The sequence below is a fragment of the Symphalangus syndactylus genome, chromosome 14 (genome assembly GCF_028878055.3).
Source record: "Symphalangus syndactylus isolate Jambi chromosome 14, NHGRI_mSymSyn1-v2.1_pri, whole genome shotgun sequence".
Taxonomy (NCBI): Eukaryota; Metazoa; Chordata; class Mammalia; order Primates; family Hylobatidae; genus Symphalangus; species Symphalangus syndactylus.
In genome coordinates this window covers 24,930,723-24,956,572 of record NC_072436.2, presented here as the reverse complement: position 1 = coordinate 24,956,572, position 25,850 = coordinate 24,930,723, and the positions used below count along the sequence as shown (strand labels likewise).

Below are 25,850 nucleotides of genomic sequence, written 5' to 3'. Positions count from 1 at the left end.
CATAAGCAATTAAATTGCCTATAGCCATTAAAAAATAGGATCTATGTATGCATAAATTGACTGGGAAACTCAGTGTTCAAGGTATATTGTAGAATATGTACAGTTACTCCTTTTGTATAAAAAGAGGATATACATATATGTGAAAGTAAATATGTATACACAATATGCAAAATATGAATGTAAGCACTGGTAAATATCTAGAAGAACACACAAGGAACCGGGGCTGGGGGCGGATCGGGCAGAGGGACTTCCCTGTGCCTCACTGTTTGAATTCTGAAGGGTGCATACACGCCCTTATTGATCTGTGCTACCAGCCTCTGGCTAAAGAGGGCGCTGTAGCCAACAAAGTCCTGTTTACAAATCAGGAGTCTCAGTAAGCCAGCGTGGTTACGCCATCACGACAGGCGGTGGCACATGCGCAATAGCGAGATGCTGGAGCGCGGCGTAGGTGGCTGCCGAGTCTCTTCCGGTCTCGGGTCTTATCTTGGCACTGAGGGCGCCCGACTGGCGCCTTCGGCCGGCTTGGCATTGGGTGGGCGGCTTCTTGGAACCCACATGAGCCAGAGGCATCATCCCCGCAGTGGCTGGGGCCGGAGACGCGACTTTTCAGGACGCTCCTCAGCCAAGAAGAAGGGCGGAAACCACATCCCCGAAAGGTAGTATGTCTTGGTCCCTTGGCGTGGCCTTTCCAGCTCGTGGCTTCTGGGTCTGGGCTTCATCTTGTGTGGTCTCTGCCTCTCGCTGTTGCCGTCGCAAGCTTGACCTGTCCGCCCGTTGCTTTGAGGCTTTGACCCTCTGCGCCACCCGCTGTAGCTGAAAGGGGCGATGTCTGTGATGTCCTGTGATTTCTCCGTATTCTTGTAAAAGGGAGGTTCTGGCCATTGCTCTTAGGTAAAATACGGAAGGATTGCTTTAAGGTGGGACTGTTACTGTTGGGGACGCTCCTTAATTCCCAAAATGGAACCTCCTCAATTCCTTGTTACGTTGGCACGGCAAGTGTAATGCTTTGCGTTAGGAACCCAGCAGTAGTAGCGCCCTGAGATCTCACATGGCAAGTTGGTTTGTATTGTTTCCAGAAGTCGCAAAGAACATACTTTGTTACTTCCTAACAGGCCTCGTTTGAAAGATACTCCTTTGTACGTACCAATGATTAATTTTGAGACTTTGCACGTAGGTGCAGTGAACTGTTTTTACTCTTTGAGACCATCCTCCACCATCTCACACCTCAATAAGTCCTCTTCATTTTATCCACTATCTTTTGACTGTCACTTTCTGTCAGTACCTTAATACAGGTCTTGCCTGACCTATTGCAGTTGGGTTCTAATTAGTGAATCTCCTGTTTTCTTCCAATCCGTTTTTTTTGTTTGTTTGTTTTTGTTTTCGTTTTTGGGATGGATTTTTGCTCTTGTCCGCCAGGCTGGAGTGCAATGGTCCGATCTCGGCTCACTGCAACCTCTGCCTCCCGGATTCAAGTGATTCTCCTCCCTCAGCCTCCCAAGTTGCTGGGATAACAGGCGCCCGCCACCACACCCGGCTAATTTTTTTGTATTTTTAGTAGAGACGGGGTTTCACCATGTGGGTCAGGCTGGTCTCGAACTCCTGACCTCAGGTGATCCACCTGCCTCAGCCTCCCAAAGTGCTGGGATTACAGACGTGAGCCACCGCGCCCGGCCAGTTCCTAGCATTATTAAGTGAAGTTCACAGTCCCTCTTCTAGCAGGTTTTCTCTTAAAATATGAACTTGAAGTTTCCTACTAATTGAAATTGATGGCATGAGTCGTATGAAAACTAAAACCGTGAAGTGAAATAGTTGAATTTAAATTATTTCAGTGAATGTGTTTGTATTAATGGCACTTTAGTATCTGGTACTGGGCCAATTTTAACAGGGATACAGAAGTTCTGGGTGTCTCCGGTTTTATATAGGCCTTATTTGAGTTGTACTGTTGTGTTGGCTTGTGTTCGTTTTCATGATGGGGAAACAGGAGAGGACAGTATAGGTCGTTACTTGGTGGGGTTTAATAAATGGAGTGGCAAAATGCAAAGCAGAGAGAGAAGAGAGGACATGTTGTGTGGGCTGTGATTCCCATTTTCAAAAAGTCTTATTCTATGCAAGGAAACAAGGGTAACATACAATTTGGCTAACAAAAAATATATCTAATAGGTGGAAAGACTATCTCCCAGTTGGACAGCGGATGCCTGGGACTCGTTTCATTGCTTTCAAAGTTCCTTTGCAAAAGGTAAGCAAAAGTTAATTCAGTATTCTTTCAGGCAACTGAGTTCACCATGCAGAATACTGTTCTCCACTCTATCACATTCCATTTTCTCTTTTTATAGCAAATACTTTGTAATGACCCCTTTACTATCCTGAAATGAAGGTCATAGGTACATACAACCTACTTTATATTTTAAACAAAAACACCAGTGAACACCCTAACTATAATATAAAAAATAAAATAAAAGTAATTTATAATAAAATAATGTTCATTTCAATATATAAATGTTTGGACATGACTGCATTAAAAGACATAGAGTAATAGTTGCCTGCGCCATGAATTCAAGAATTACAAATGTAGACTGGTCTAGGTGGCTTATATTGCTTTAGTGGTAGGAGTTTCTATAATAGATTTCCAAACAGAACAAAGTGTAATCTTCATTTGGTTGATAAGGTGATTATTATCCTGGAAAATTCAATAGATATTAGTATTGTACAAAAGATACTTTGTGTTTATTTGTGAAATGGAGTTAGGTTCTAAGGCCAAGCTAAATATGAACAGCTTTTTATCTATATTAATGTTGAATAGGACATCCAAAAGCCATTCAGGATGTGGGACACATTTGTAGGACTGTCTTGAATTCGGCAAGTTGTTTAGAATTTGTAACCCTTACCCACTGAATGCCAGTGGGACTCCTTTCCTTCCATGGTCACAATCAAAAATATCCCCTGGATCATCAAGATCAGGTTTTCAGTGGGGAAAATCTGAAGATTGTGTTTTTGTTTAAACTAGGAAAGGAATAGGAGCAATAGGAGGGGAAAGCTTTTGACAGCCATAAAAAAGATGAGAAGGTGAAGACAAATAATTGTTTTCTAGATTCCATGTCTTTCTTATTAGACTTCCCCAGCATAGCTCAGATTAGTATCAGGAGAAGCCTACTTGAAACGTTTTGGGAATTTACTTAATTTGTGACTCATAGATCAGATTTCCTTTTTCAACTGCTGTGTCAGCTTCTCTGCACGTCTGGGCTTAAAAATGAGTCATTTCAGGCCAGGCCTGTTGGATCATGTTTGTAATCCCGTACTTTGGGAGGCAAGGTGGGTGTATCGCTTGAGCCCAGGAGTTTTAGACCAGCCTGGGCAACATTGCGAAACCGTGTCTCTACAAAAAATACAAGAATTAACTAGGTGTGGTGGTGTGTGCTTGTAGTCTCAGCTGCTCAGGAGGCTGAAGTGGGAGGATGGATTGAGCCCAGGAGGTCAAGGCTGCAGTGAGCCGTGGTCATGCCACTGTACTCCAGCCTGGGCAACAGAGCAAGACCCTGTCTCCAAAAAGAAGGTGTTGGAGACACAGGGAATTTTTAGGGAAGTGAAACTATTCTGTGTGATACTGTAAGGGTGGATACATGTTGTTATATATTGATCAAAACCTATAAAAGGGCTTCACATATATTAACACATTTCACAACAATCCTGTGCTGATGAAGTAGCAGTAGTACTAATATCTCTTATTGAGTGCTTATTCTGCACTAAGCTCAGAGGATAGATGGTTACATCTAATAAATGATTTTGTAGATAATCAAACAGGCTCAGAAAAGGAAGAATCAAAACTTGAACTTAGTTCTTTTTCTCATTTTTTTTTGTGGCAAAATATATATAACATAATATGTATATACAATGTGTAACATAGAACGAATCATGCACACCTAACCCCTATACTTTGGTGATAATGACGTGTCAGAGTTGGTTCTTCATTTGTAACAAATGGACCACACTGGTATGGAATGTGGATAGTGGGGGAGTCTGGGTGGGGTGGGGAAGGCAAAGTAGGTGTGGGAACTGTCTGTCCTTTTGGCTCAGTTTTCCTGTGAACCTAAAACTGCTCTGAAAACTAGTCTATTTTTTTTTTTTTGAGATGGCATCTGTCTCTGTTGCCCAGGCTGGAGTGCAGTGGTGTGATCTTGGCTCACTGTAAGCTCTGTGTCCTGGGTTCACGCCATTCTCCTTCCTCCACCTCCTGAGTAGCTGTAGCTACAGGCGCCCGCCACCTCGCCTGGCTAATTTTTTTGTGTTTTTAGTAGAGATGGGGTTTCACCATGTAAGCCAGGATGGTCTCGATCTCCTGACCTCGTGATCCTCCTGCCTCGGCCTCCCAAAGTTCTGGGATTACAGGCGTGAGCCACTGCACCCAGCCAAACTAGTCTATTTTTTAAAAAGTACATTGCTGGCACCTGAGTAGCCAGACAGATTGAAGGAACAGAGCATAAAGTTCAAAAATAAACCACATACATAAAAGAATATTCAGCAATGAAAGCCATCATTTATATGTGTAGACATGTAAGAAATATTTATTTGTGAGGCCGAGACAGGAGGGTTGCTTGAGCTCAGGAGTTTGAGATCAGCCTGGTCTACATGGCAAGACGGCAGGACCCTATCTCTTTTTTTTTTTAAATTTTTTAAATTTTTTTTTTTTTTTGAGGCAGAGTCTCGCTCTGTCACCCAGGCTGGAGTGCAGTGGTGTGATCTCGGCTCACTGCAAACTCTGCCTCCCGGGTTCACGCCATTCTCCTGCCTCAGCCTCCTGGTAGCTGGGACTACAGGCGCCTGCCACCACGCCTGGCTAATTTTTTGTATTTTTAGTAGAGACGGGGTTTCACAGTGTTAGCCAGGATGGTCTCGATCTCCTGACCTTGTGATCTTCCCGCCTCGGCCTCCCAAAGTGCTGGGATTACAGGCGTGAACCACCGTGCCCAGCTGACCCTATCACTTTAAAAAAAAATTAAAAAAAGGCCAGATGTGGTGGTTCATGCCTGTAGTCCCAGCTACTTGGGAGGCTGAGGTGGGAGGATTGCTTGAGCCCAGGAGGTGGAGGCTGCAGTGAGCCATGTTTGTGTCACTGCACTCCAGCCTGGATGACAGAGCAACACCCTGTTTCAAAAAAAAAAAAAAAGGAAAAGAAATATTTATAAACACTAAATATGATAAGCACTCCACCTGGAGCTGGAGATACAGTGGTGAATAAAATCTGGGAGTTTACAGTCTGATTAGGAGACCAACATGAAACAAATACAGAAATACATATATAGAAGTGGGCTTATTTTTTTCTTTCTGACCACTCTGGAAGAAAAGATTGTTACAATATACCTTCTATGTTCCAGGAGAATGGAAACTTTCCTTTGAATCTCGTTGTATGTTAGCATCACAGGACTTGAATAAATGCCTAATGTAGTACAGGATTTTAAGCACATATTTGCTCTTATTTCATTCTTTCTGACAGAGTTTTGAAAAGAAACTTGCTCCAGAAGAATGCTTTTCCCCTTTGGATCTTTTTAACAAAATCCGAGAACAAAATGAAGAACTTGGACTGATTATTGATTTAACATATACTCAACGCTATTATAAACCAGAAGTAAGTGGAACCCTTCATTGAAAAGAACTTTCTTCATTCTGATCCTAAAATAATTTATAATAATTCAGTAATCATCTTGTGCTAATATGAAGCTTGGCCTTCTTTGATGGGTAGTAAGTTTAAAAGAGAACCAAGTTATTTCTCTAATTACATGCTTTTAATTGCTGTCTTAAATCAAATCGAAGACATGAATTGAACTAAAATATTTGGCAGTAGGCTGTGTGTGTGCCTAAGAAATTCTATAAGCTTCCATATTCTATATTTTGAAAATCAAGTAAACTTAATACTAGCAGTGGCCTGAAGGAAAGAAAGGAATATCCAGTATTTCTTAGCACTTATTTTAACCCGTTGCCTGAGCATGTGTAAGCATCATGTAAAAGAACGTTCTCTAAGTTTATGATTTCTTTTCCCAGTATCTGTTGATACAATACAGAGATTCATATATTCTGTTGGCGCCATTTAGCATCTCAGTGGGAAAGAATGATCCTTCTTCTGACCAGTTCCATGGCTTTTGGAAACAGTAACACCTAATGTTTGTTAATATTTGTACAGCAGTTTGCTATTTAAAAAGTACTTTCAGCCAGGTGCAGAGACTCACACCTGTAATCCCAGCACTTTGGGAGGCCAAGGTGGGTGGATCACCTGAGGTCAGGAGTTCAAGACCAGCCTGGCCAACATGGTGAAACCCATCTCTATTAAAAATACAAAAAAAAATTAGCCAGGTGTGGGTGGTGCACACCTCTAATCCCAGCTACTGGGGCGGCTGAGGAAGGAGAATCGCTTGAACCTGGGAAGCAGAGGTTGCAGTGAGCCAAGATCATGCCACTGCATGACAGCCTGGGCGTCAGAGGAAGACTCCATCTCAAAAAAAAAAAAGTACTTTCACATGTATTAACTTAGTTAATCCTCTCAACAATCTTGTGCTGATAAAGTAGCAATTGTGCTAGTATCTCCTATCGAATGCTTTTTCTTGGCTAAGCTCAGAGGATTAAATGGTTACAATTAATACATAATTTTACAGAAGATAAAACAGGCTCAAACAAGGATGACTTAAAACTTGAATTTAGTTATTTCTCTTTTTTTTTAATTGAAGCACAAATTGAGGCCCTATCTTTGGAGAGTTGGAGCTTCTTAGATTGTCTCCTGAGTCCTTTTGACACAACTCTAGTAACCTTTGATCACTCTTTTTTTGCTATTTATATGAAAAAAAATTCCAGGCTTATCTTGTACATTTCCTGCCCTACCCTGAACTCAGCCGTTTTCCCAAGGAGCTTTGATTCCTTTCTGGTGGGAATGCTATTGAAAGATGAGAGTCTGAGTGCTAGAGGTGCTCAGTGCTCCTAGGCTCATTGTTACTCGTCTTCTTCTGTGGATGGTGCTAAGAAATAATGTTTGTTTTTAAACTACATCATGAGTTCATGCTGATACTTTCCATTTGAACTCAGAACTTCAGTTCTAAAAGAACTGAAAGCAAGGATTTAAACAAATACTTGTACACCAGTGTTCACAGCAGCATTTTTCACAATGGCCAAAAGGTGTCCATCAGTAGGTGAATGGGTACACAGAACATTATATGCACACAATGGAATATTATTCAGCCATAAAAAAGAATAAAATTAATACATGCTACAACATGGATGAACCTTAAAAACATGCTTAGTGAAATAAACCAGACACAGAAGGACAAAGATATGATTCCACTTGTATGAACTACCTAGAATAGACAAATTCACAGAGACAGAAAACAGACTAAAGGATCTACGAGGTGAGGAGAAGGGAATTATGGTTTAATGGTCAGAGTCTTTCTGTTGAGGATGATGAAAAAGTTTTGGGTATAGACAGTGGTGATGGTTACACAATACTGTGAATGTGATGCCACTGAACTATACACTTACGGATGGTTAAAATGATTTTGACTTAGCCTCTTCTGTCTTTTATCTGTATCTACTTTTCTCCCACCCCAAGAATATCAGTTCTCAATAGTGCCTGGAATTCCCTCTATGTCACAATTCAAATCCAAGTTCTTCTGACTCTATTCTCTACTCTTCTACTTAAATCGTAGCTGCTTTATGAAGGCACTGGCCCTTGAATTGTAAAATATTAAATGGAACTGTTTATATAATTTACAGTTAAATATGCATTCATTCACATGGAATTTGCTTTCAGTTTTGTATACCTAGTGACTATCTATTATGTAGTTTTATTGAAAATCAAGTGATACTTCCTGGTTGAAGCAGTGTTGGAAGAAATGGCTCTTTTATCAGAATTGCATATACTGATATTGGCATATTAAGTTTGTTATAATCTCTTGGCTTATATTCTGGGTCCCCTACTCACTCTACAAGTGAAATAATACACATCTTTTATGGTTTTGCTTTATAGGATTTGCCAGAAACTATTCCTTACTTAAAAATTTTTACAGTTGGACATCAAGTGCCTGATGATGAGACTATTTTTAAATTCAAACACGCTGTTAATGGGTTTTTGAAAGAAAATAAAGATAATGGTGAGTTTTTGTTCTTACCTGAACTGTGGTGTGCATTATGAATGGGGTTGGGCATTTTTGGTATTTTTTATAGTTCTAACTTTAGACCTGTTGTATTTAATGATGCTAAGGTGATGAAAATGTCAGATGGTGCTAATAGGGTAAGATGTTTTTCCTTTTGTTGATCACAAATAATTTAACTTTGTAATGTGAAATTAGTTTTAGTGCAAAATATGAACTGAACTAACTCATCTTTCTTTTTTAATTTGAATGGGAAGTATATAATAAAATTAAAATGTTATTTTTGTCTTATATATTGGTTAAGAAGTGAGAGGTAGAAGAAAAGATTAAAAAACTCTGAGTCTTAGAGTTGTGTGAAAGAGACAAAGGGCAAAGATTAAGAATGGGACAGACCCCTAGAAGCAAAACAAGAAAGAATGCACCAGTGGAACTGCCCCTTTGTCATATGTATTTAAGATACACGTATACATATGTAACAAAGTTGCCATTGTGCACATATACCCTAAAACTTAAAGTATAATAAAAAAAAAGATATTTCTGCTGTTTTTCCGCTTTAAGTACAGATGGGGAAGGATACCACCACCTCTTATTCTTCACACGAGAGAACTTAAGCCAAAGGCTGGTGCTTTCTTGTTCCTGCTTTAAGATTTACCTTACTCTTTTGAAAATAGAACTTAACAGCTTCTTTATCTTAAGGATCCAGTTGCCTTTTCCTGGCATCTCTCTGCCAGAAAGAACATGATATTTGCCATATTTTAAGATTGAAGAAGCTTTTATCTTTGGAAAGCCAGTGACACCCACAGGACAGAGGCTTCATTTGCCTTCTTTCCAAATTTAGCTTGAGGAGTGTACACTTTATTACATAAATCTGACAGTAAATACTCCTTTTTAAAAAATGTGATGCAGTAGTGGAGAAAGAATAGAGACAGAGGTGGGAAGATAGGGAATGGAAGGTGAGAGATAGAGACTGGATCAGTGGGTTTGAAGATAAAATTTCAAATTGTAACCCAGTCACTCACTTAATGTGGACACTAGCTTTTAATTATGTTAAACCTTGTTCACAGATCTTCCGTTGTACTTTAACTTTAAAACTTGAGAGGTTTGGCTTTCTCATTTGTATAAGCTGTTGTCACAGAAATACTACCTTTTAAGATATTAGGGTACAGCTGATGGCCTATTCACTGCTTCTAGGCTCTTTTGTGTGAAATTTTTATATAGCGTTTCATCTGTTCTGTGAGGGCTAGGAGGTCCTTATGAATACATGAGAACACATTTTTAAATCTTAGTTGTTCACATGTTACACTGATTGTAGTCAATTGGATAGACTGAACTCCATGTTGGTCTTCTGCCTGAGTTGTGCTAAGTCTTGGAGTACTCACTGCCATAGCAGGCTTGGGACCTTGTTTGTAATCAGTTTTGGCTACCTCTGCTATAATCCCTTCTCACAGATACCAGGCTCACTGATAAAAAGAGGACAGTACACTCTCCACTCTCTCCTAGAACTAGTAGGGACTGAGAAAATAAATTGATTCAGTAAACACTGAGATCCTTTTAGATTTGTTGTTAGAGCACGAAGACACAGAGATGATGGCACTCTTTGTTTTTTATTATAGCAGTTCACAGTTACCGAGGAAAATAAACATGTAGTGCATGTGGTTTAAGATGTGGGTTAGGCCGGGCGCGGTGGCTCACGCCTATAATCCCAGCACTTTGGGAGGCCCAGGCGGGCGGATCACGTGGTCAGGTGATCGAGACCATCCTGGCTAACACGGTGAAACCCCATCTCTACTAAAAATACAAAAAATTAGCCGGGTGTGGTGGCGGGCACCTGTAGTCCAAGCTACTCGGGAGGCTGCGGCAGGAGAATGGTGTGAACCTGGGAGGCGAAACTTGCAGTGAGCCGAGATTGCGCCACTGCACTCAAGCCTGGGCGACAGAGCGAGACTCCGTCTCAAAAAAAACCACAAAAGACAGTTCATCATAATAAAAGAATAAATTAAGTCCAGTGAGAATATAGAGGAGAGATTGAGGAAGGCCTGACAGGAGACAACATTTGAGCAGCAGAGACGAGAATTTTGCCAGGATGAGAAAAGGGCAGCCCAGTTTTGGGGATTAGGCACAAAAGGCACAGGGCCTAAAGCCATGGAGAGGCAGCCTCTTGTGTGACTAGAAGATAATGTGAAAAGGCATGGAATTCATAGGTTCATTTGCAACAAATAATTATATAACCTATGTTGAAGTCACTTTTCTAGAAAGTGGAAATAGAACAAAGTCCTTGCCCTTCTATACTTTACATTCTAGTTGGGGAGAGAAAGAAGCAAATAAATACATGGAATATATATGGTGATAAGTACTTTGGAGAATAACAAAACATGATAATGGGATGAGGGAAGAGGTGAGTGATCAGGAAGGCCTCTTTATGAAGATATCATTTGAGCAGAACCTTAAAGGAAGTAATGAACCAAGCCATTGGGTTTCTGGGGAGGAGCGTCCTAAGGCAGAGGGAACAGCAGGTGCAAAGTCCCTGAAGCATGAGTATGCTAGGCATGTTTGAGGAATGTTAAAGAGCCCAGTGTGGCTGGAGTGGAGTGAGTGAGGGTAAGAGCAGGAGAAACAGGATCAGAGAGGTTGGGGTTGGGCAGAACGGAGGTGGATCATATCAGCCCTTGTAAATCATAGTTAGGATCATTGTGGACTTAGATCGGTTGGAAAGACAGATTGATATCAGTTTATGAAGGATTCTAAATGCCGTGCTAAATTTGGGCTTCATGCTATGCTAAATTGAGATTTTTAAGCAAAAACAACCCAGCCAGGCTTATGTTTTAGAAAGATAACATCTGCCTTATGGAGGATCAGTTGAGACAGAGGTAGGGAGATTAGTTTGTTATAGTAATCCAGGCTGGCAATGATGAGTGCCTTCTTTTTTCTTTCTTTCTTTTTTTTTTTTTTGAGACAGAGTCTCACTCTGTCGCCGAGGCTGGAGTGCAGTGGCACCATGCTGGCACACTGCAGCCTCCGTCTCCTGGTTTCAAGCGATTCTCCTGCCTCAGCCTCCCGAGTAGCTGGGATTACAGGCACCCACCACCACACCCGGCTAGTTTTTACATTTTAGTAGAGATGGGGTTTCACCATATTGGCCAGGCTGGTCTCGAATTCCTGACCTCAGGTGATCCACCCACCTTGGCCTCCCAAAGGGCTGAGATTACAGGCGTGAGCCACCACGCCCGGCAGAGTGCCTTCTTTTTTCTTTTCTGTCTTTTTTTTTTTTTTTTTTTGAGTAGCTGGCATTACAGGCTCCCACCACAATACCCAGCTAATTTTTTGTACTTTTAGTAGAGACATGTTTTCGCCATCTTGGCCAGGTTGGAAAGTGCTGGGATTACAGGCGTGAGCCACCACACCTGGCTGATGAGTGCCTTCTTTACCAGACGCTACCTAGTCACGGACACAGATTTTGCAAAGATAAACTACACTTTTTTAATTTAATTCCTCATGCAATTTTTTAAAAAGATGGACTAAGAAGTACTGTGGTGTAATGGGAAAAATCTTAGACTTGATTCTAGTCTTGTACTGTTTGCCTGCTTTGACTTACATCTCCAAGCCTTGCCTTTTCATTGTAAAATGTGAATAGTGCTATTTACCTGAGTACTTCACAGGGCAAGTAGACCTGTGGTATGTGTGGAGCACCGAACAAGAGAAGGAATAGAAGCTCTTCGGGAACTCAAGAGTACTATGGAAACTGTCCTTAATATTCAATATCAAGAGTGAAGGCCTTTTATTTGTTTCATTCAGAAACAAATTTCATTCTTCTCTTAGCCTGTTGTTGCTTTCACTCCCTTTTTGTATAATTAAATCAGTTGCTGATGGGCATTCTGTTTTAAGATAGATGGGTTTGTCTCATTGCAGTTTTAGCTGTTAGTGTCTGACCAGGCCTGCAGTTGACATCATTGAGTCTAATTAGGACTATGCAAAGTTTCCCAGAAGCAGTGAGTTTTGGCTTTCTGTTAGATGATTCTTTATAGTATGTTCCTAGAAAAAACAATTCCTCTTAAGAGTTATTCATTTTCAGGGCAGTGATAATGTTATACACTTGTGTATCTACTTCAGTTACTTAATCCTGTATTTTCTTTTTATAGACAAACTTATTGGTGTCCATTGTACCCATGGTTTAAACAGGACTGGCTACCTCATTTGCAGGTAAGTTGCCAACCCCAGAGGCAGACCATTTTAAAGTTGTTTTTGTCTGTTTATAATGGTAATGTAAGCTTGTTGTAAAAAATGGAACCGGTATAGAAATGCGTGAAGTAGAAGGCAGTCTTGCTCCCCACCCAGAGATTACCACCATTAATAATTTAGTACGCATCTTTTCAGACTCTAAAAATGCAGATACAAGCATACATGTTATTGAATGGTATAATAGTTAGACATTCTGTTTTTTTAATTTAATACGTGATAGACATCTTTCTTTGAAAATACTTGGACTCCTTATTCTTTTTTTTTTGAGACGGAGTCTCGCTCTGTCGCCCATGCTGGAGTGCAGTGGCGTGATCTCGGCTCACTCCAAGTTCCGCCTCCCAGGTTCACGCGGTTCTCCTGCCTCAGCCTCCCAAGTAGCTGGGACTACAAGCGGCCTGCCACCATGCCCGGCTAATTTTTTGTATTTTTAGTAGAGATGGGGTTTCATTGTGTTAGCCAGGATGGTCTTGATCTCCTGACCTTGTGATCCACCCACCTCAGCCTCCCAAAGTGCTGGGATTACAGGAGTGAGCCACCGCGCCTGGCCGGACTCCTTGTTCTTTTTAAGGGCTGCGTTGTTCTTTGCACACCGATGAACACAAAAGTCAGAAGTTTTTGATATTATAAAACCTTGAAGTAGTGAACATTTCTATGTAAATATTTTTGAATACATATCCCTTAGCCCCGGAGGTAATTTCACTCAAAATAGAATTTCTGAATCAAATAGTGTGTGTCCTTACGCTTTTTATGGATGTTGCCACACTGTACTGAGTCATGTTTGTTCATTCAGAAAATATCTCCTGAGCATGTATTATGTGTAGGCCCTGTGCTGGGTGTTAGCAAAGAGACTTGAGCTGCCCTTTGTGCATCCTAACAGTCTATGGAGGGAGTAGATATTAAAGAATCACACAAATGCCTATAGAATTACAACTCCGACAAGTGCTGAGAAGGGGAGTGACGTGGTACAATGAGAGCATAGAATAGGGAGAATTTGACTTCAACAAGAGGACTAGAGGTTTCTGTGGGGAGGTCTGAGCAAATATCTGAAGTATGAGTAGGTGTTAACCAGGTAGGGATGTTGTGGAGAGAATTCTGAACATAAGGATCAGCAGAGACCATATAACAGGAAAACATATACTGTGTTGGAGGAGCTGGCTAGGGAGACTGGGCCATGGGGGTAGTACGGCATTAAATTGGAGCTGGAAATATGGATAGGAGCTAAAACCATGCAGAGCTATGTTTAAGGTTTTAGTCACTACCTTAAGAGCAATAGAAAACCATTGAATTTTTTTTTGTTGGGGATGAGTGTGGTGAACATTCAAATTTGTATTTTCAACCTATCATTTTGCTGCTGAGTGGAGAATACACTGCAGAGGGAAAGAGGTAGAAGCAAGGAGACAAGTTGGGAGGTGTTTGTAGGAATTGAGGCATAATGGTGGATTGGACCAGGGCATGGTGGTCATTTTGGTAGAAAGATGCAGATATACTCTATAGAGATATTTAGGTAATATTGTTGTCAGGAGTTGGTGGTGAATTGAAGATGAGAGTATGGAAGAAATGGCTAACAGTGATGGTGACTCCCAAGTTTCTGGTCCATTCTGTTGGTTATACAGTATTTTTTAGATATAATGTTAGTATGTTTCCCAGTTTGTCTTTTGTTTGTTGTTGGTTTTTGAAAAATACTCTGTCATATTAAGGAAGTCTCTATTTTTAGTGTATAAAGCATTTTGATAAAAAATGATTCTGCATTTTCTTTCCTTTTGTTTATTAAATTACATTAATGTAAATAAATATATAAATAGATTTTGTGGAGTTGGGTCATCCTTGCATTCTTGAAAAACGTCTTTTTGTGGTCATGGTATGTCATTCTTTAATAACTGCTGGATTTGATGTGCTGATATTTTCTTAGGATTTTTATATCTATGTCTATAAGTTGAAATTGGACCTTTTTTGAAAAAACTTGATTTTTTTCTTTTCATATATAAATGACCCAAATTATGTTGTTTTGTTAGATATTTGATTGATGTAGAAGGCGTGAGGCCAGATGATGCAATTGAATGTAAGTATGAGGGTTGTCACTATTTTTCCCTTTTTATTAAAGTTAAAGGTGGAAATGTAGAAGAATTTCTCAAATTTTGGAAAAAAGTTTGTAATTTGTTTGTCCAATATAAGATAGTCTTGCCAAAAGTCTATAGATGTATGTGGAAGTAGTGAGATATAACAGCTTGAATAGTGGATTTCAGCTTAATTTGCTTTTTCTGGAAAGATTTGCTCTTTGTACACTTATTTCTAACAGTTTATCCTCTCCTCAGTATTCAATAGGTGCCGGGGACATTGCTTAGAAAGACAAAACTACATCGAAGACCTTCAGAATGGTCCTATCAGAAAGTAAGTCATATGTTATATACGTGAGATTTGTGGGTCAGGGAGATCTCTGTTTATATAATTTAAGTTGCATATGTTCGTTCTTCTGGTAGCTTGTTTATTTGTTGGGGGGAGACGTAAACAAATAGGAATGGTAGAAGGAAGAAACTGTTATTTTCATATGCCAAAATATAGTCACTAAATTGACTACTAAATCTGGAAACCAGTAATATTGTGTGGAAATATTCTCTTTAAGGAATTGGAATTCCAGTGTACCCAGGTCAAGTGGTTTTGAAGACTCGGCACATCTCATGCAACCAGTCCACAATAAGCCTGTTAAACAAGGACCTAGGTATAATCTACATCAGATCCAGGGTCACTCAGCTCCTCGACATTTCCACACCCAGACCCAAAATTTGCAACAATCAGTCAGGTACCTCTCTCTGCTTTCCCTTTTCTAGAATTGAGATAGAAATCAATACTATAGTTAATGAAAACATATTATGATACTGATGAGGAATTCTGTGTTTTTTGTTTTTTTGGAGACAGAGTCTCGCTCTGTCATCCAGGCTGGAGTACAATGGCAAGATCTCGGCTCACTGCAACCTTCACCTCCCAGGTTCAAGCAATTCTCCTGCTTCAGCCTCCCAAGTAGCTGGGATTACAGGCACTGCCACCACGCCCAGCTAATTTTTGTAGTTTGGTAGAAATGGGGGTTTTACCATGTTGGCCAGGCTGGTCTTGAACTCCTGACCTCAGGTGATCCGCCTGCCTCGGCCTCCCAAAGTGCTGGGATTACAGGCTCGAACCACCTTGCCCAGCCAGTTTAGCAACAGTTTTTGATAAGCACTCCATTGTAGTGGTTGTCAGGCTGGACCTGGATTTGCATCTTGGCTTTGTTACTCGCCTGCTTTGTGATCTTGGATAAGATACTTAGCCTATCTACATTTCCTTTTTCCCATCAGTCAGATAGATATTTTAATAATACATACCCCATAGTGGTTGGTATTGACAGTTAACATGAATTTAAACAGTTTAGCACATTGTAAACACTTTCAGAAATACATTGCCATTTTTAGGCCAGGTGCATTGGCTCACACCTGTAATCCCAGCACTTAGGGAGGCTGAGGTGGGAGGACTGCTTGGGCTCAGCAGTTTTTGACCACCCTGGGCAACATGCTGGAATCCTGTTTTTATTAAAAAAAGGAAAAAAAACTTAAGAAAAACTGACATTTTTAAAAGATGTAAACAAACATTTCAAAAATATGTCGCTTGCAGCACTGAAAATTGGTATAAGCCTTTTGAAGCACAATTTCAAGAGCCATAAAAATACTTTACCTAGTAATTTCATTCTGAGACTAAGGAAATACTTCAAAGTACAGGAAAAGCTATATTTACTTAATCATTTGGCACATTTCTCAAACTCCTTTCCATGTGTCAGATGCTGGGCTAGCTCAGGATACAGTAGTATATGTTTTGCATGTTAATCCCAGCATTATTTGTGGTTGTGGAAGAACTTGTAGCTGCTGTATTTCTAACAGTGGAGAATGTAGCTAAATAATTATATCCATACTATAACATTTTATAAAGCCATCGAAAGTGTTAGCTCATTTATGATAAGTGAAAATAATAGGCTGTGATTCAACAGTCAGAAAAAGATGCTGGGGAAAAGAATAAAAGGAAATACTAACTAATTGAATTATAGTAAGTGGGATTGAGGGCTGTGTAGCGGGGGTTAGTTTTTCTTTTCTCAGATTTCCAAATTTTCTTTCTTTATTTATTTTTTTTTCAAGACAGAGTTTCACTGTTGTTGCCCAGGCTGGAGTGTAATGGTGTGATCTCGGCTCACCACAGCCACCAGCTCCCGGGTTCAAACGATTCTCCTGCCTCAGCCTCCTGAGTAGCTGGGATTACAGGCTCCCACCACCACACCCGGCTAACTTTGTATTTTTAGTAGAGATGGGGTTTCTCCATGTTGGTCAGGCTGGTCTCAAACTCCCGACTTCAGGTGATCCACCTGCCTTGGCCTCCCAAAGTGCTGGGATTACAGGTGTGAGCCACCACGCCCAGCCCCAAATTTTCTTTTGTATAATTTCATGAGATTTTCTGGTCTTGCTTTTGAAACAAGTAAATTTAAATCCTAATTTTTCGAATTTGTTGCATATACCATTATTAAAGTTTTTCACACTTTATAATTAATGTATGTATGTTTGTTTATAAAGTGGAAGCAGCTATCTGTTTTCAGTACTAAATAGCTTATTCTGTCTTATGTCAACCCTGCCAGACTTTGGGAGAGAAAATATTTGATTAGAATAGTATGGGCATGCATTTATCTCTGTAGGGAAAGGTGGAAAGGCTTCTGGGAATCCACAGTGTGCCAGGGCATCATAGGTAATTGAAATGTATTTTCTTAATTTAGCTTCATAACAGCTCGTGAAGGTGAAAAGTATTATTAGCCCCATTTTATAAAGAACTTAGGGAAATAACAATTAAGTATTTTATCTACTAAGGTCACACAGGTAGGAAACAGTGGAATATATATTATTTTGTAAATGTATAAATTTAAAACATTTTTTGAAAATATAAATTTAAAATAAATAAAAATTATTGCATTAATCCTAGTAATGGCTTATTACTTTTTGTTTTGCTTTAAGAAAATTTTCAGAGAATCCACATGTTTACCAGAGACGCCATCTCCCTCCTCCTGGTCCCCCTGGAGAGGACTATTCACACAGGAGGTACTCTTGGAATGTGAAGCCCAATGCCAGTCAGGCAGCCGAGGATAGAAGAAGGTGGTATCCTTACAATTACTCCAGACTCTCCTATCCAGCCTGTTGGGAATGGACCCAGTGATACAAACCTGTCCTGGAATTCTACCTGGAGACCAGAGCTGACCTGAAGATTACTGGTGTGACTTTAATTAGTTCAGGTCTAATCAGGTTTCTTTATTGTTCCCTTACGTATTCAAGCTTAAGGAAAAATTGCATTGCTGTTTACTTCTTTGCTGATAAATTTGCAGTAATTACAGCATTGCAGGAAAAACAATCTGTTATTCCAGTCTTAAATTTTTCTAAAAGAAGACAATATTTTAGAACAGAAGCATTAAGAACTTCCCTTGCAAATTATTTTTAAAATTCGATCTTGTTTATCTATGTAGTTCTTTCTGACTAGACTTGTGGTATGCGTGTGTTTATGTACAGAAATTTTTAGTGTTTTTGTTCTGTTATTGACCCAAAGGCCATCTTTATTTGCTATAACTGTTCAAAATTTATATTAAAATCTGCTTAGGACATAATTTCTTTAGAACCTAGTTACTACCTGTAATTAATTGTGGTATTTTTGTGATTAGGTATTACTTTCTTTGGCAGGCAGTTGTGGGATTTGACCAACTTCCTTTGACTGAATTGTCAGATATACCGTCTCACACAGGAACGGATGAACTTTTAGAGATTGTCAATTGAGCAAGAGAGACTGACTGATAAACCAGATTGCTGGTTTATTCAATTATAGTGAGTAATTTACCTGGCAGGGTAATTGCCGTCAACTGGGTAGAACTATCCAGAAAACTTGAAAACTTTTATAAAGGTGGTGAACAGAGTAGAATATGTCCATTTAAAGGTTATGCATATCTGGCAAGACTACTGTGTTATTGCTCCGTTGTTGAATATAACCTCCTGGGATCTTTCTCCAGTTGCCTCTCCTCTTAAGTGGAGTTGTGGCTTACCTTTTTTTTTTTTTTTTTTGAGACAGGGTCTTGCTCTGTCACCCAGACTGGAGTGCAGTGGTGCCATCTAGGCTCACTGCAGCCTTCGCCTCCTGGCTCAAGTGATCCTCCCACCTCAGCTTCCCTAGTAGCTGGGACTGCAGGTGTGGACTACAATGCCTGGCCAATTTTTCATATTTTTTTTTATAGAGACCGGGTTTTGCCATGTTGCCCAGGCTGGTCTCAAACTCCTTAGCTCAAGCGCATCCACTCACCTCAGCCTCCCAAAGTGTTGAGATTATAGCCATGAGCCACTGTGCCTGGCCTACCTTCACTTTTTCCAAGTTGTCTCTTCTGCTGCTATACCTGTGGAACCCATAGACCGATCATTGGGGAGGGTAATTATTTTTAGTTGCTGAGGAAGCCAGAAACCTTTGATGGCTCAAAGATTTTTAAATTATTTTTATTAATTAATTAATTAATTTTTCAATTTTTGGTAGAGATAAGGTCTCACTTTGTTACCCAGATTGGTCTTGAACTCCTGAGCTCAAGCGATCCTCCTGCCTTGGCCTCCCAAAGTGCTGGGATTACAGGCATGAGCCACCATGCCCAGCCATTGGCTTCATTTTTTAAAGCATCTGATTTTGAGGATTTGTGTCATTGAATGTCTGATGTTGCACGTGATAGTTATTTTCTCTTCTCTCATCTATGAACAACATCTGGACCCTGATCTTAAGGAGCTACTGTAGCTCAGCTGTTCTTGGCTGTACCTGATTAGCTCAGTCAGGTTGCTGTTGTAGAACCCCAAAAGTTAGGTTCATGTACCTGGTGCACAGTAAGCCAAACACTGACATATTAATGCTTAGAAAGGTTTATTCAATTTGGCCAAAGTATGAGGGCGGGAGAAGCAGATTCTCAAATATGACCTTCCTTTGCACGTAATTGGGGGCTTTCCCTGATGATCAAAGCTGCTCGTGTCCCTTGGCCAGTCAAACTTCTGGATGCCATCAAGGAGGTCAGTGTGACCTAAGGATCATTGTTCTTTAAAAGAAAAACAAGTACATTAATCTTGCAAGCAGCCCCTGGGGGTTAGGATATACAGTTAATCACTTGTTAGTGACCACCCTCTACCAAAATGACTATGTGCAAGCAATCCTGCCTGGAGGAAGCTAAGGACAGAGAAAGAAAAATAAGTAAAATAAACACCTGATGATTTTTATAATATAGGCTGGGTTACAGTATCCCCACTGACACTGTTCCTTTCCTTAATCTTAAGTTTGGGTGTTGACTCAGTCTTCCTACTTCCCGCTGGCAAGGGGCATTCCTAGGGGGCTGAGGAATGGAACTTATTTACCTGCTGTTGAAAATATTCACATGTCCCGGGACTTAGGCAATTTTGTTGTAACATTGTTGAACAGGGTGTCAGGAGCTTCAGAAGGGCGATCTTGCAGTCCCACATACATCGTGCCACAGCAGTATAATCCACAGGCAAGGAGTATTCCTGTTTCTATAGTCATAGCTAGAATTACCAGTAATTTTTTCCACCAAGAGGGTACTGACTGGAAGTATGAAGACAGTCATTGGTTTAGTGACATCATGAGGTTGGACACAGCATTCAGTTTGTACATATCTTGAAGGGCCAGGGTGATGTCTCCTGAATTGTCTGCAATGTATACATAGCATTCAGTTTTCCTTATGGCACAAGTTCTCCTTGTGCAGCCGTGAAGACATCAAGGGCCATGTGGTTCTAGAAAAGTGCTTTTTTCATCATAGTCATCTGAGAGGTGATTAAAGAGATGCCTTTGAATGCATCCTTCAGCACATGCTGGATATAATTTCTTAGGATCTCAACATGTCAGATAACATTTTCTAAATTAACTTGGGGAAGAAAAATGGAGAGGGGATGGTCATAGCAGTGGAAAACTGACTTGGTCCATTGGTGCAACACATTTGGGAAATTTCCAGGTTGTCCGTTGGTTTTTTGCCAAATGGCCCTGGACCTGTGGGAATCCCAGAGCATATTGTCCTATCCAGCCAATGGGTAATCAGGGCCAAAGATTAGTCCCACATAGCCATTGCACTCCATATGAAGCTAGCCATTGAATTCCTGGCCTGTGTCCAATCAGTAGCAAACCAGTCAGTTTGTTGCAGCCCTGGAGTATGTTCACATTGGTGGGAGGAGCATCCAGCCCATATTCTTAGTGATATTTGGCCAGTTATCATAAGAATGCTGGTTTTGTTTTGTTCCCAACATAAAGGGGAATTTGATTTATGTGGCCAGTGGCAGGATAAGGGTAGGGGAGCACAATCATTCAAAGATAATCATCCCAAGCTTGATAAAAACCTTCCTCAGTATAGTGGCTGTTAATAAGTCAAAATTTGGGGGGCTGCCGAGGGAAATTCCTTCAGGAGAGGAGGAGGAGTGTATTCAAAAGTTTGTTGAACAGTCTGATTTATAGTAAAAGATTTTCTGTGACCTGGGTTGTGAAGGGTTATATTAATGCCAGGCCATAGCCTTACATTTCCTCGTGTTAGCACACCAGAGACCTGATTTTCTTTGGAATAATTTTTCATAAAAATTTGTTACTGTACTCAGTTGTTTCCTTGTAAGAGCAAGACCCACCAACGTAATACCAAAGTGCTAGAGATAGGTAACATCCCTCAAACCCTACGAGCTTCTGTAGGCTATCTGCATAATGCGCCCATTGTAAGATAAGATTGGTTTCAGCAGCCACCGTAAGCCATATAGTACTGTGGTGCTTAGCAAGAAGGCTTTACTTATCTGTGGATGTTTTCTTAAAAAGCAGCTTCAGGTTTTTAGTTGGTTCACGTGTCCTTTCAGGTCTATTAACCTGATAGGTCAGGCTGAGGGGGAGCAATTTTTATCCAGGTATAATGTACCCATGGTTTAACTCCTGCCCAATTGATGAATGCGTGGTCAGAAGGACCTCATAGGGTCTTACCCTTTGAGGGGCTATTTGGTGATCCAGTCCAGTCTCCCTCCAGGTTTTAAGTAGGACTTGGTCTCTAGCCTAGAAGGGGTGAAGTGGCCTGTCCGTGAGGAAGAAGCAAACTCATGAACAGAAGTCGGTATTTCATTTAGCAATTTTAAATAATGTCTAATAGCTCCTTCCCTTTCTATGAATTTATAGCCTGATCTTAGCCCCAAGGTGGCTAGGAAAGGTCTCTCATACATAATTTCTAAAGGGCTCAACTAGAGCTTGTTTCAGGGAATGACCCAAATCGTCAGCAGGAGAGAAGGTAGTACTTTGTCCCAAGTTAGATTAGTTACCTGGCACACTTTAGCAGCTGTTGCTTTTTTGTTTTTTTTGAGACGGTCTTACTCTGTTGCCCAGGCTGGAGTGGAGTGGCATGATCACAGCTCACTGCAACCTCTACCTCCCGGGTTCAAGCAATTCATGTGCCTCAGCCTCCCAAGCAACTGTGACTATGGGCATGTGCCTCTATGTCCAGCTAATTTTTTGTATTTTTAGTAGAGACGGGGTTTGCCGTGTTGGCCAGGCTGGTCTCGAACTCCTGGGCTCAAATAATCCGCCTGCCTCGGCCTCCCAAAGTGCTGAGATTACAGGCGTAAGCCACCACACCTGGCTTAACTGTTCTTTAAATAGTTTGATTCAGTTTTTTAGTCTTTCCGGTGGGCTGTGGCTGTGCTGCATGAAGTTTCCATTCAATGTCTAGGACTTGAGACACTTCCTGTACTACCTGAGAGATGAACACCACACCATGGTCACTCTGGATCGTCAAAGGGAGTTCATACTGGGGAATTATCTCTTTAGTATAGTGTGGGCCACTTCAGCTCCCTTTCTGTTCGGATAAGGTATGCCTCTACCTATCCTGTAAATGTGTCTACAAAAAACAGAAAGATGTTTTTTGTACAAGAAGATGCCCTGTAGCCTCCAGGCGCCCATGGCATTGTGGTGAAATTAACTTGCCAGTCCTTGCATGGAGAGTCTCCTGGATGTTGTACCCCTGAACAGGGCTGGGGTCCAGTTTTAGGGCGGTTTGGGCACAAAGCATGCATTGATGGATCACATTTTGAATGACCCGTTGTATGTCGGGGCCAATCAAGAACTCACATGCCATTGAAGGGTTGCGTCTTTTCTGTAATGGATGCTTTTGATGAAACTGGCTCACTATATCTTTAAGGAGGGCACTGGGAACCAATACGATACCTTCCGGATTACGTTTCCAGCCTGGATGGGCCAGGGCCGGGATGTGAATCCCCATTCCTTGACTCACTTTAAATCTCCTTTGGTATAGCAAGGTTGGAACTTGGTCAGATCAATGTGAGTTATTAGTGGGGCTAAGAAAGCCTCAGAGTCCAATGTTTTTGTGGCTTGCTTGGCTGCCAGATCAGCAAGTTGATTTCCTTTGACTATTCGGGAGTCTCCTTTTTGATGGCTGGGACAGTGGATGATAGCCACTATTAGAGGGGGCATTTACTGATTTTTTTTTTTTTTTTTTTTTGAGATAGAGTCTCACTCTGTTGCTCAGGCTAGAGTGCAGTGGCACAATCTCGGCTCACTACAACTTCTGCCTCCCAGGTTCAAGTGATTCTCCTGCCTCAGCCTCCCGAGTAGGTGGTACTACAGGCACGTGTCACCATCCCTGGCTAATTTTTGTATTTTTCAGTAGAGATGAGGTTTCACCATGTTGGCCAGGCTGGTCTTGAACTCCTGACCTCAGGTAATTCACCTGCCTCAGCCTCCCAAAGTGCTGGGATTATAGGCATGAGCCACCATGCCCGGCCTTTTACAGATTCTAATAAGGCCAAAATATCAGAAGTATATTTGATTTCCTTATTTTTGCTAGTCAAAAGACCTCTCTCTACATAGCTCCATGGGCATGTGCTGCCAAGAAAACATATTGGGAGTCTATATAAATATTCATAATTTTTTTCTTACCCAATTGGAGGGCATGCATAAGGGCACCTTGGCCCACTGAGCTGAGGTGCCTAGCAATAAGGCTTTGGCTTCCTTAATTCCTTGTAAGGTAATGACCTCAAATTCGGCATGATGATGTCCACGGTCCATGAAGCTGCTTGCATCTGTGAACAGTCCTAGTTGGGAGTGCAGCAGGGGCTGATCTGCCAGGTCTGGTTGCCTTGGAAAGACCTGCTCATTAATTGGAAGGCAATTTTGTATGGGCCCTGGCTCCTTCCCTGGAGGTATTAAGGTAGCAGAGTTAAGAACCGAGAACACCTTTAACTTCATCTCTGGATGGTCAAGGAGGATGGATGGCTTGGTGTTTTCCCAACCTCTCAGACGGCAGCCAGTATCCACCTTTTTGATCTAAGAGACAGGAGATGTGATGCAGTGTGTGGACAGTGATGAGCTGAGCTAGAGTTAGCTTTTCAGCCTCCCAGAAGAGGTTGCAAGTTGCAGCCACTGCTCGGAGGCAGGGGGACCAACCCTCGCCACCTGGTCAAACTGTTTAGAGAAAAAGGTAATCAGTCTTCAGTCAGTTCCCAAGCTTTGAGTTAGGACACCCGAGCCCATGGCTTGTTTTTTTGTGCACAACTAAATTAGAGGGCTTTTTTAAATCTGGAAGGCCCAGCACAGAGGCAGTCTTTAACTTTTCTTTGACTTTATTTTATTTATTTATTTATTTATTTATTTTGACATGGAGTTTCATTCTTGTCACTCAGGTTGGAGTGCGGTGGCGCGATCTCAGCTCACTGCAACCTCTGCCTCCTGGATTCTCTAGCCTCAACCTCCCGAGTAGCTGGGATTACAGGCACCCACCACCATGCCCGGCTAATTTTTGTATTTTTTAGTAGAGACAGGGTTTCGCCGTGTAGGCCAGGCTGGTCTCGAACTCCTGACCTCAAGTGATCCGACTGCCTCAGCCTCCCAAAGTGCTGGGATTACAGGCATGAGCCACCGTGCTCAGCCTCTTTGACTTTTAATTTTGGCATTCTGAAGTCCAGATCAGGGGCTCAGATTTTTTTCCTTTTAGGGCCTCATAAAGGGGTTTTACCGTAAATCCAAAATTCAAAATCCAAATTCAACAGAATCCCATCATTCCTAGAAACTGTTGCAGTTGTTTACAGGAGATGGGGACAGCTACGCAGGTGATTGCCTCTAGGTGGCCTGGGGGAAGGTTTCTGTGCCCCTTAGTCAGTTCAGACCCTAAGTATTTTACTATCTTTTGGCAGATCTGGGCTTTCTTTTTGGAAACCCAGTAGCCTGTTTCCACTAGGAAATCCAGTATTTGAATGATATTTTCAAGGAAAGCTCTGAAGGTCTTGCAACAAAGATTTCATCCACATATTGTAAAAGCGTTCCTTCTGTCAGCCAGAGGTCCTTAAGTTCCATGCCAAAAATTTCCCAAAGATTGTGGGGGAATTTTTAAATCCTTGAGATAACACTAACAGTACTGCTGAAAGACCTGTGTCCCAGCCTCAGAGATTCAAATTCAAAGATCTCTTGTGTCTCCTTGTCTAATGCAAAAGAAGGCATCTTTACAGTCCAAATCTGTAAACCAACCTAGTTCTCCTGATAAAGTGGTCAGCACGCTATAGGGGTTAGTTACCATAGGTTGTATGTCCTAGACTGTTTCATTACTGGCCCTAAGTCTTGTACAAACTGTAGTTGTCTTTTTTTTTTTTTTTTTTTTTTTTTGAGACGAGTCTTGCTGTGTTGCCCAGCCTGGAGTGCAGTGGCACGATCTCGGCTCACTGCAAGCTCTGCCTCCCGGGTTCAAGCCATTCTCCTGCCTCAGCCTCCTGAGTAGCTGGGACTACAGGCGCCCGCCACCATGCCTGGGTAATTTTTTTGTATTTTCAGTAGAGATGGGGTTTCACCGTGTTAGCCAGGATGGTCTTGATCTCCTGACCTCGTGATCCGCCCACTTCAGCCTCACAAAGTGCTGGGATTACAGGCGTGAGCCACCATGCCTGGTCAAAACTGTAGTTGTCTTAATGGGACTTGCATGATGGTAAGATGTACGGACCAGCCCCACAGGGTCGGTGGGTTTTTCTCCCTGTGTGCAGAGACGAGACATTGTAGAAATAAAGACACAAGACAAAGAGATAAAAGACAGCTGGGCCTGGGGGACCACTACCACCAAGATGCAGGGACCAGTAGTAGCCCCGAATGCCTGGCTGCACTGTTATTTATTGGATACAAGACCAAAGGGGCAGGGTAAAGAGTGTGAGTCATCTCCAGTGATTGATAAGGTCACGTGAGTCACGTGTCCACTGGACAGGTGGCCCTTCCCTGCCTGGCAGCTGAGGCAGAGGGAGGGAGAGGGAGAGAGAGACAGCTTACACCATTATTTCTGCGTATCAGAGACTTTTAGTACTTTCATTAATTTTGCTACTGTTACCGAAAAGGCAGAGCCAGGTGTACAGAATGGAACTTGAAAGCAGACTGGGAGCGTGACCACTGAAGCACAGC

General features: G+C 41.5%; 2 protein-coding genes across 11 annotated transcripts in view; both read left to right on the top strand.

Moving 5' to 3' along the window:
• The first annotated feature begins 340 nt into the window (after positions 1 to 340).
• Positions 341 to 23,957, top strand: LOC129463166 (RNA/RNP complex-1-interacting phosphatase). Of its 6 annotated transcripts, none has more exons than XM_063617521.1 (10): positions 349 to 656; positions 2,161 to 2,236; positions 5,489 to 5,620; positions 8,003 to 8,126; positions 12,263 to 12,323; positions 14,375 to 14,421; positions 14,675 to 14,750; positions 14,983 to 15,159; positions 17,381 to 17,521; positions 23,443 to 23,957. In XM_063617521.1, exons 1-10 carry the CDS (start codon positions 415 to 417, stop codon positions 23,444 to 23,446), a joined length of 1,080 nt encoding a protein of 359 aa, XP_063473591.1. In that variant the 5' UTR covers positions 349 to 414; the 3' UTR covers positions 23,447 to 23,957. The 6 variants fall into 6 exon arrangements, with proteins under 6 accessions (XP_055099715.1, XP_055099713.1, XP_055099712.1 ...); XM_063617522.1 differs by lacking the exon at positions 23,443 to 23,957 and adding an exon at positions 18,138 to 19,653 and having other exon boundaries at positions 350 to 656; XM_055243738.2 differs by lacking the exons at positions 17,381 to 17,521; positions 23,443 to 23,957 and adding an exon at positions 15,276 to 15,396 and having other exon boundaries at positions 342 to 656.
• TPRKB (TP53RK binding protein) overlaps positions 18,137 to 25,850 on the top strand; it is a 33,091-nt gene continuing 25,377 nt past the window's right edge. For all 5 annotated transcript variants that reach the window (XM_055242953.2, XM_055242951.2, XM_063617544.1 and 2 more), the window contains exon 1: positions 18,137 to 18,235. The gene's annotated coding sequence lies outside the window, so the exon portion shown is untranslated. The remainder of the gene's footprint in view (positions 18,236 to 25,850) is intronic.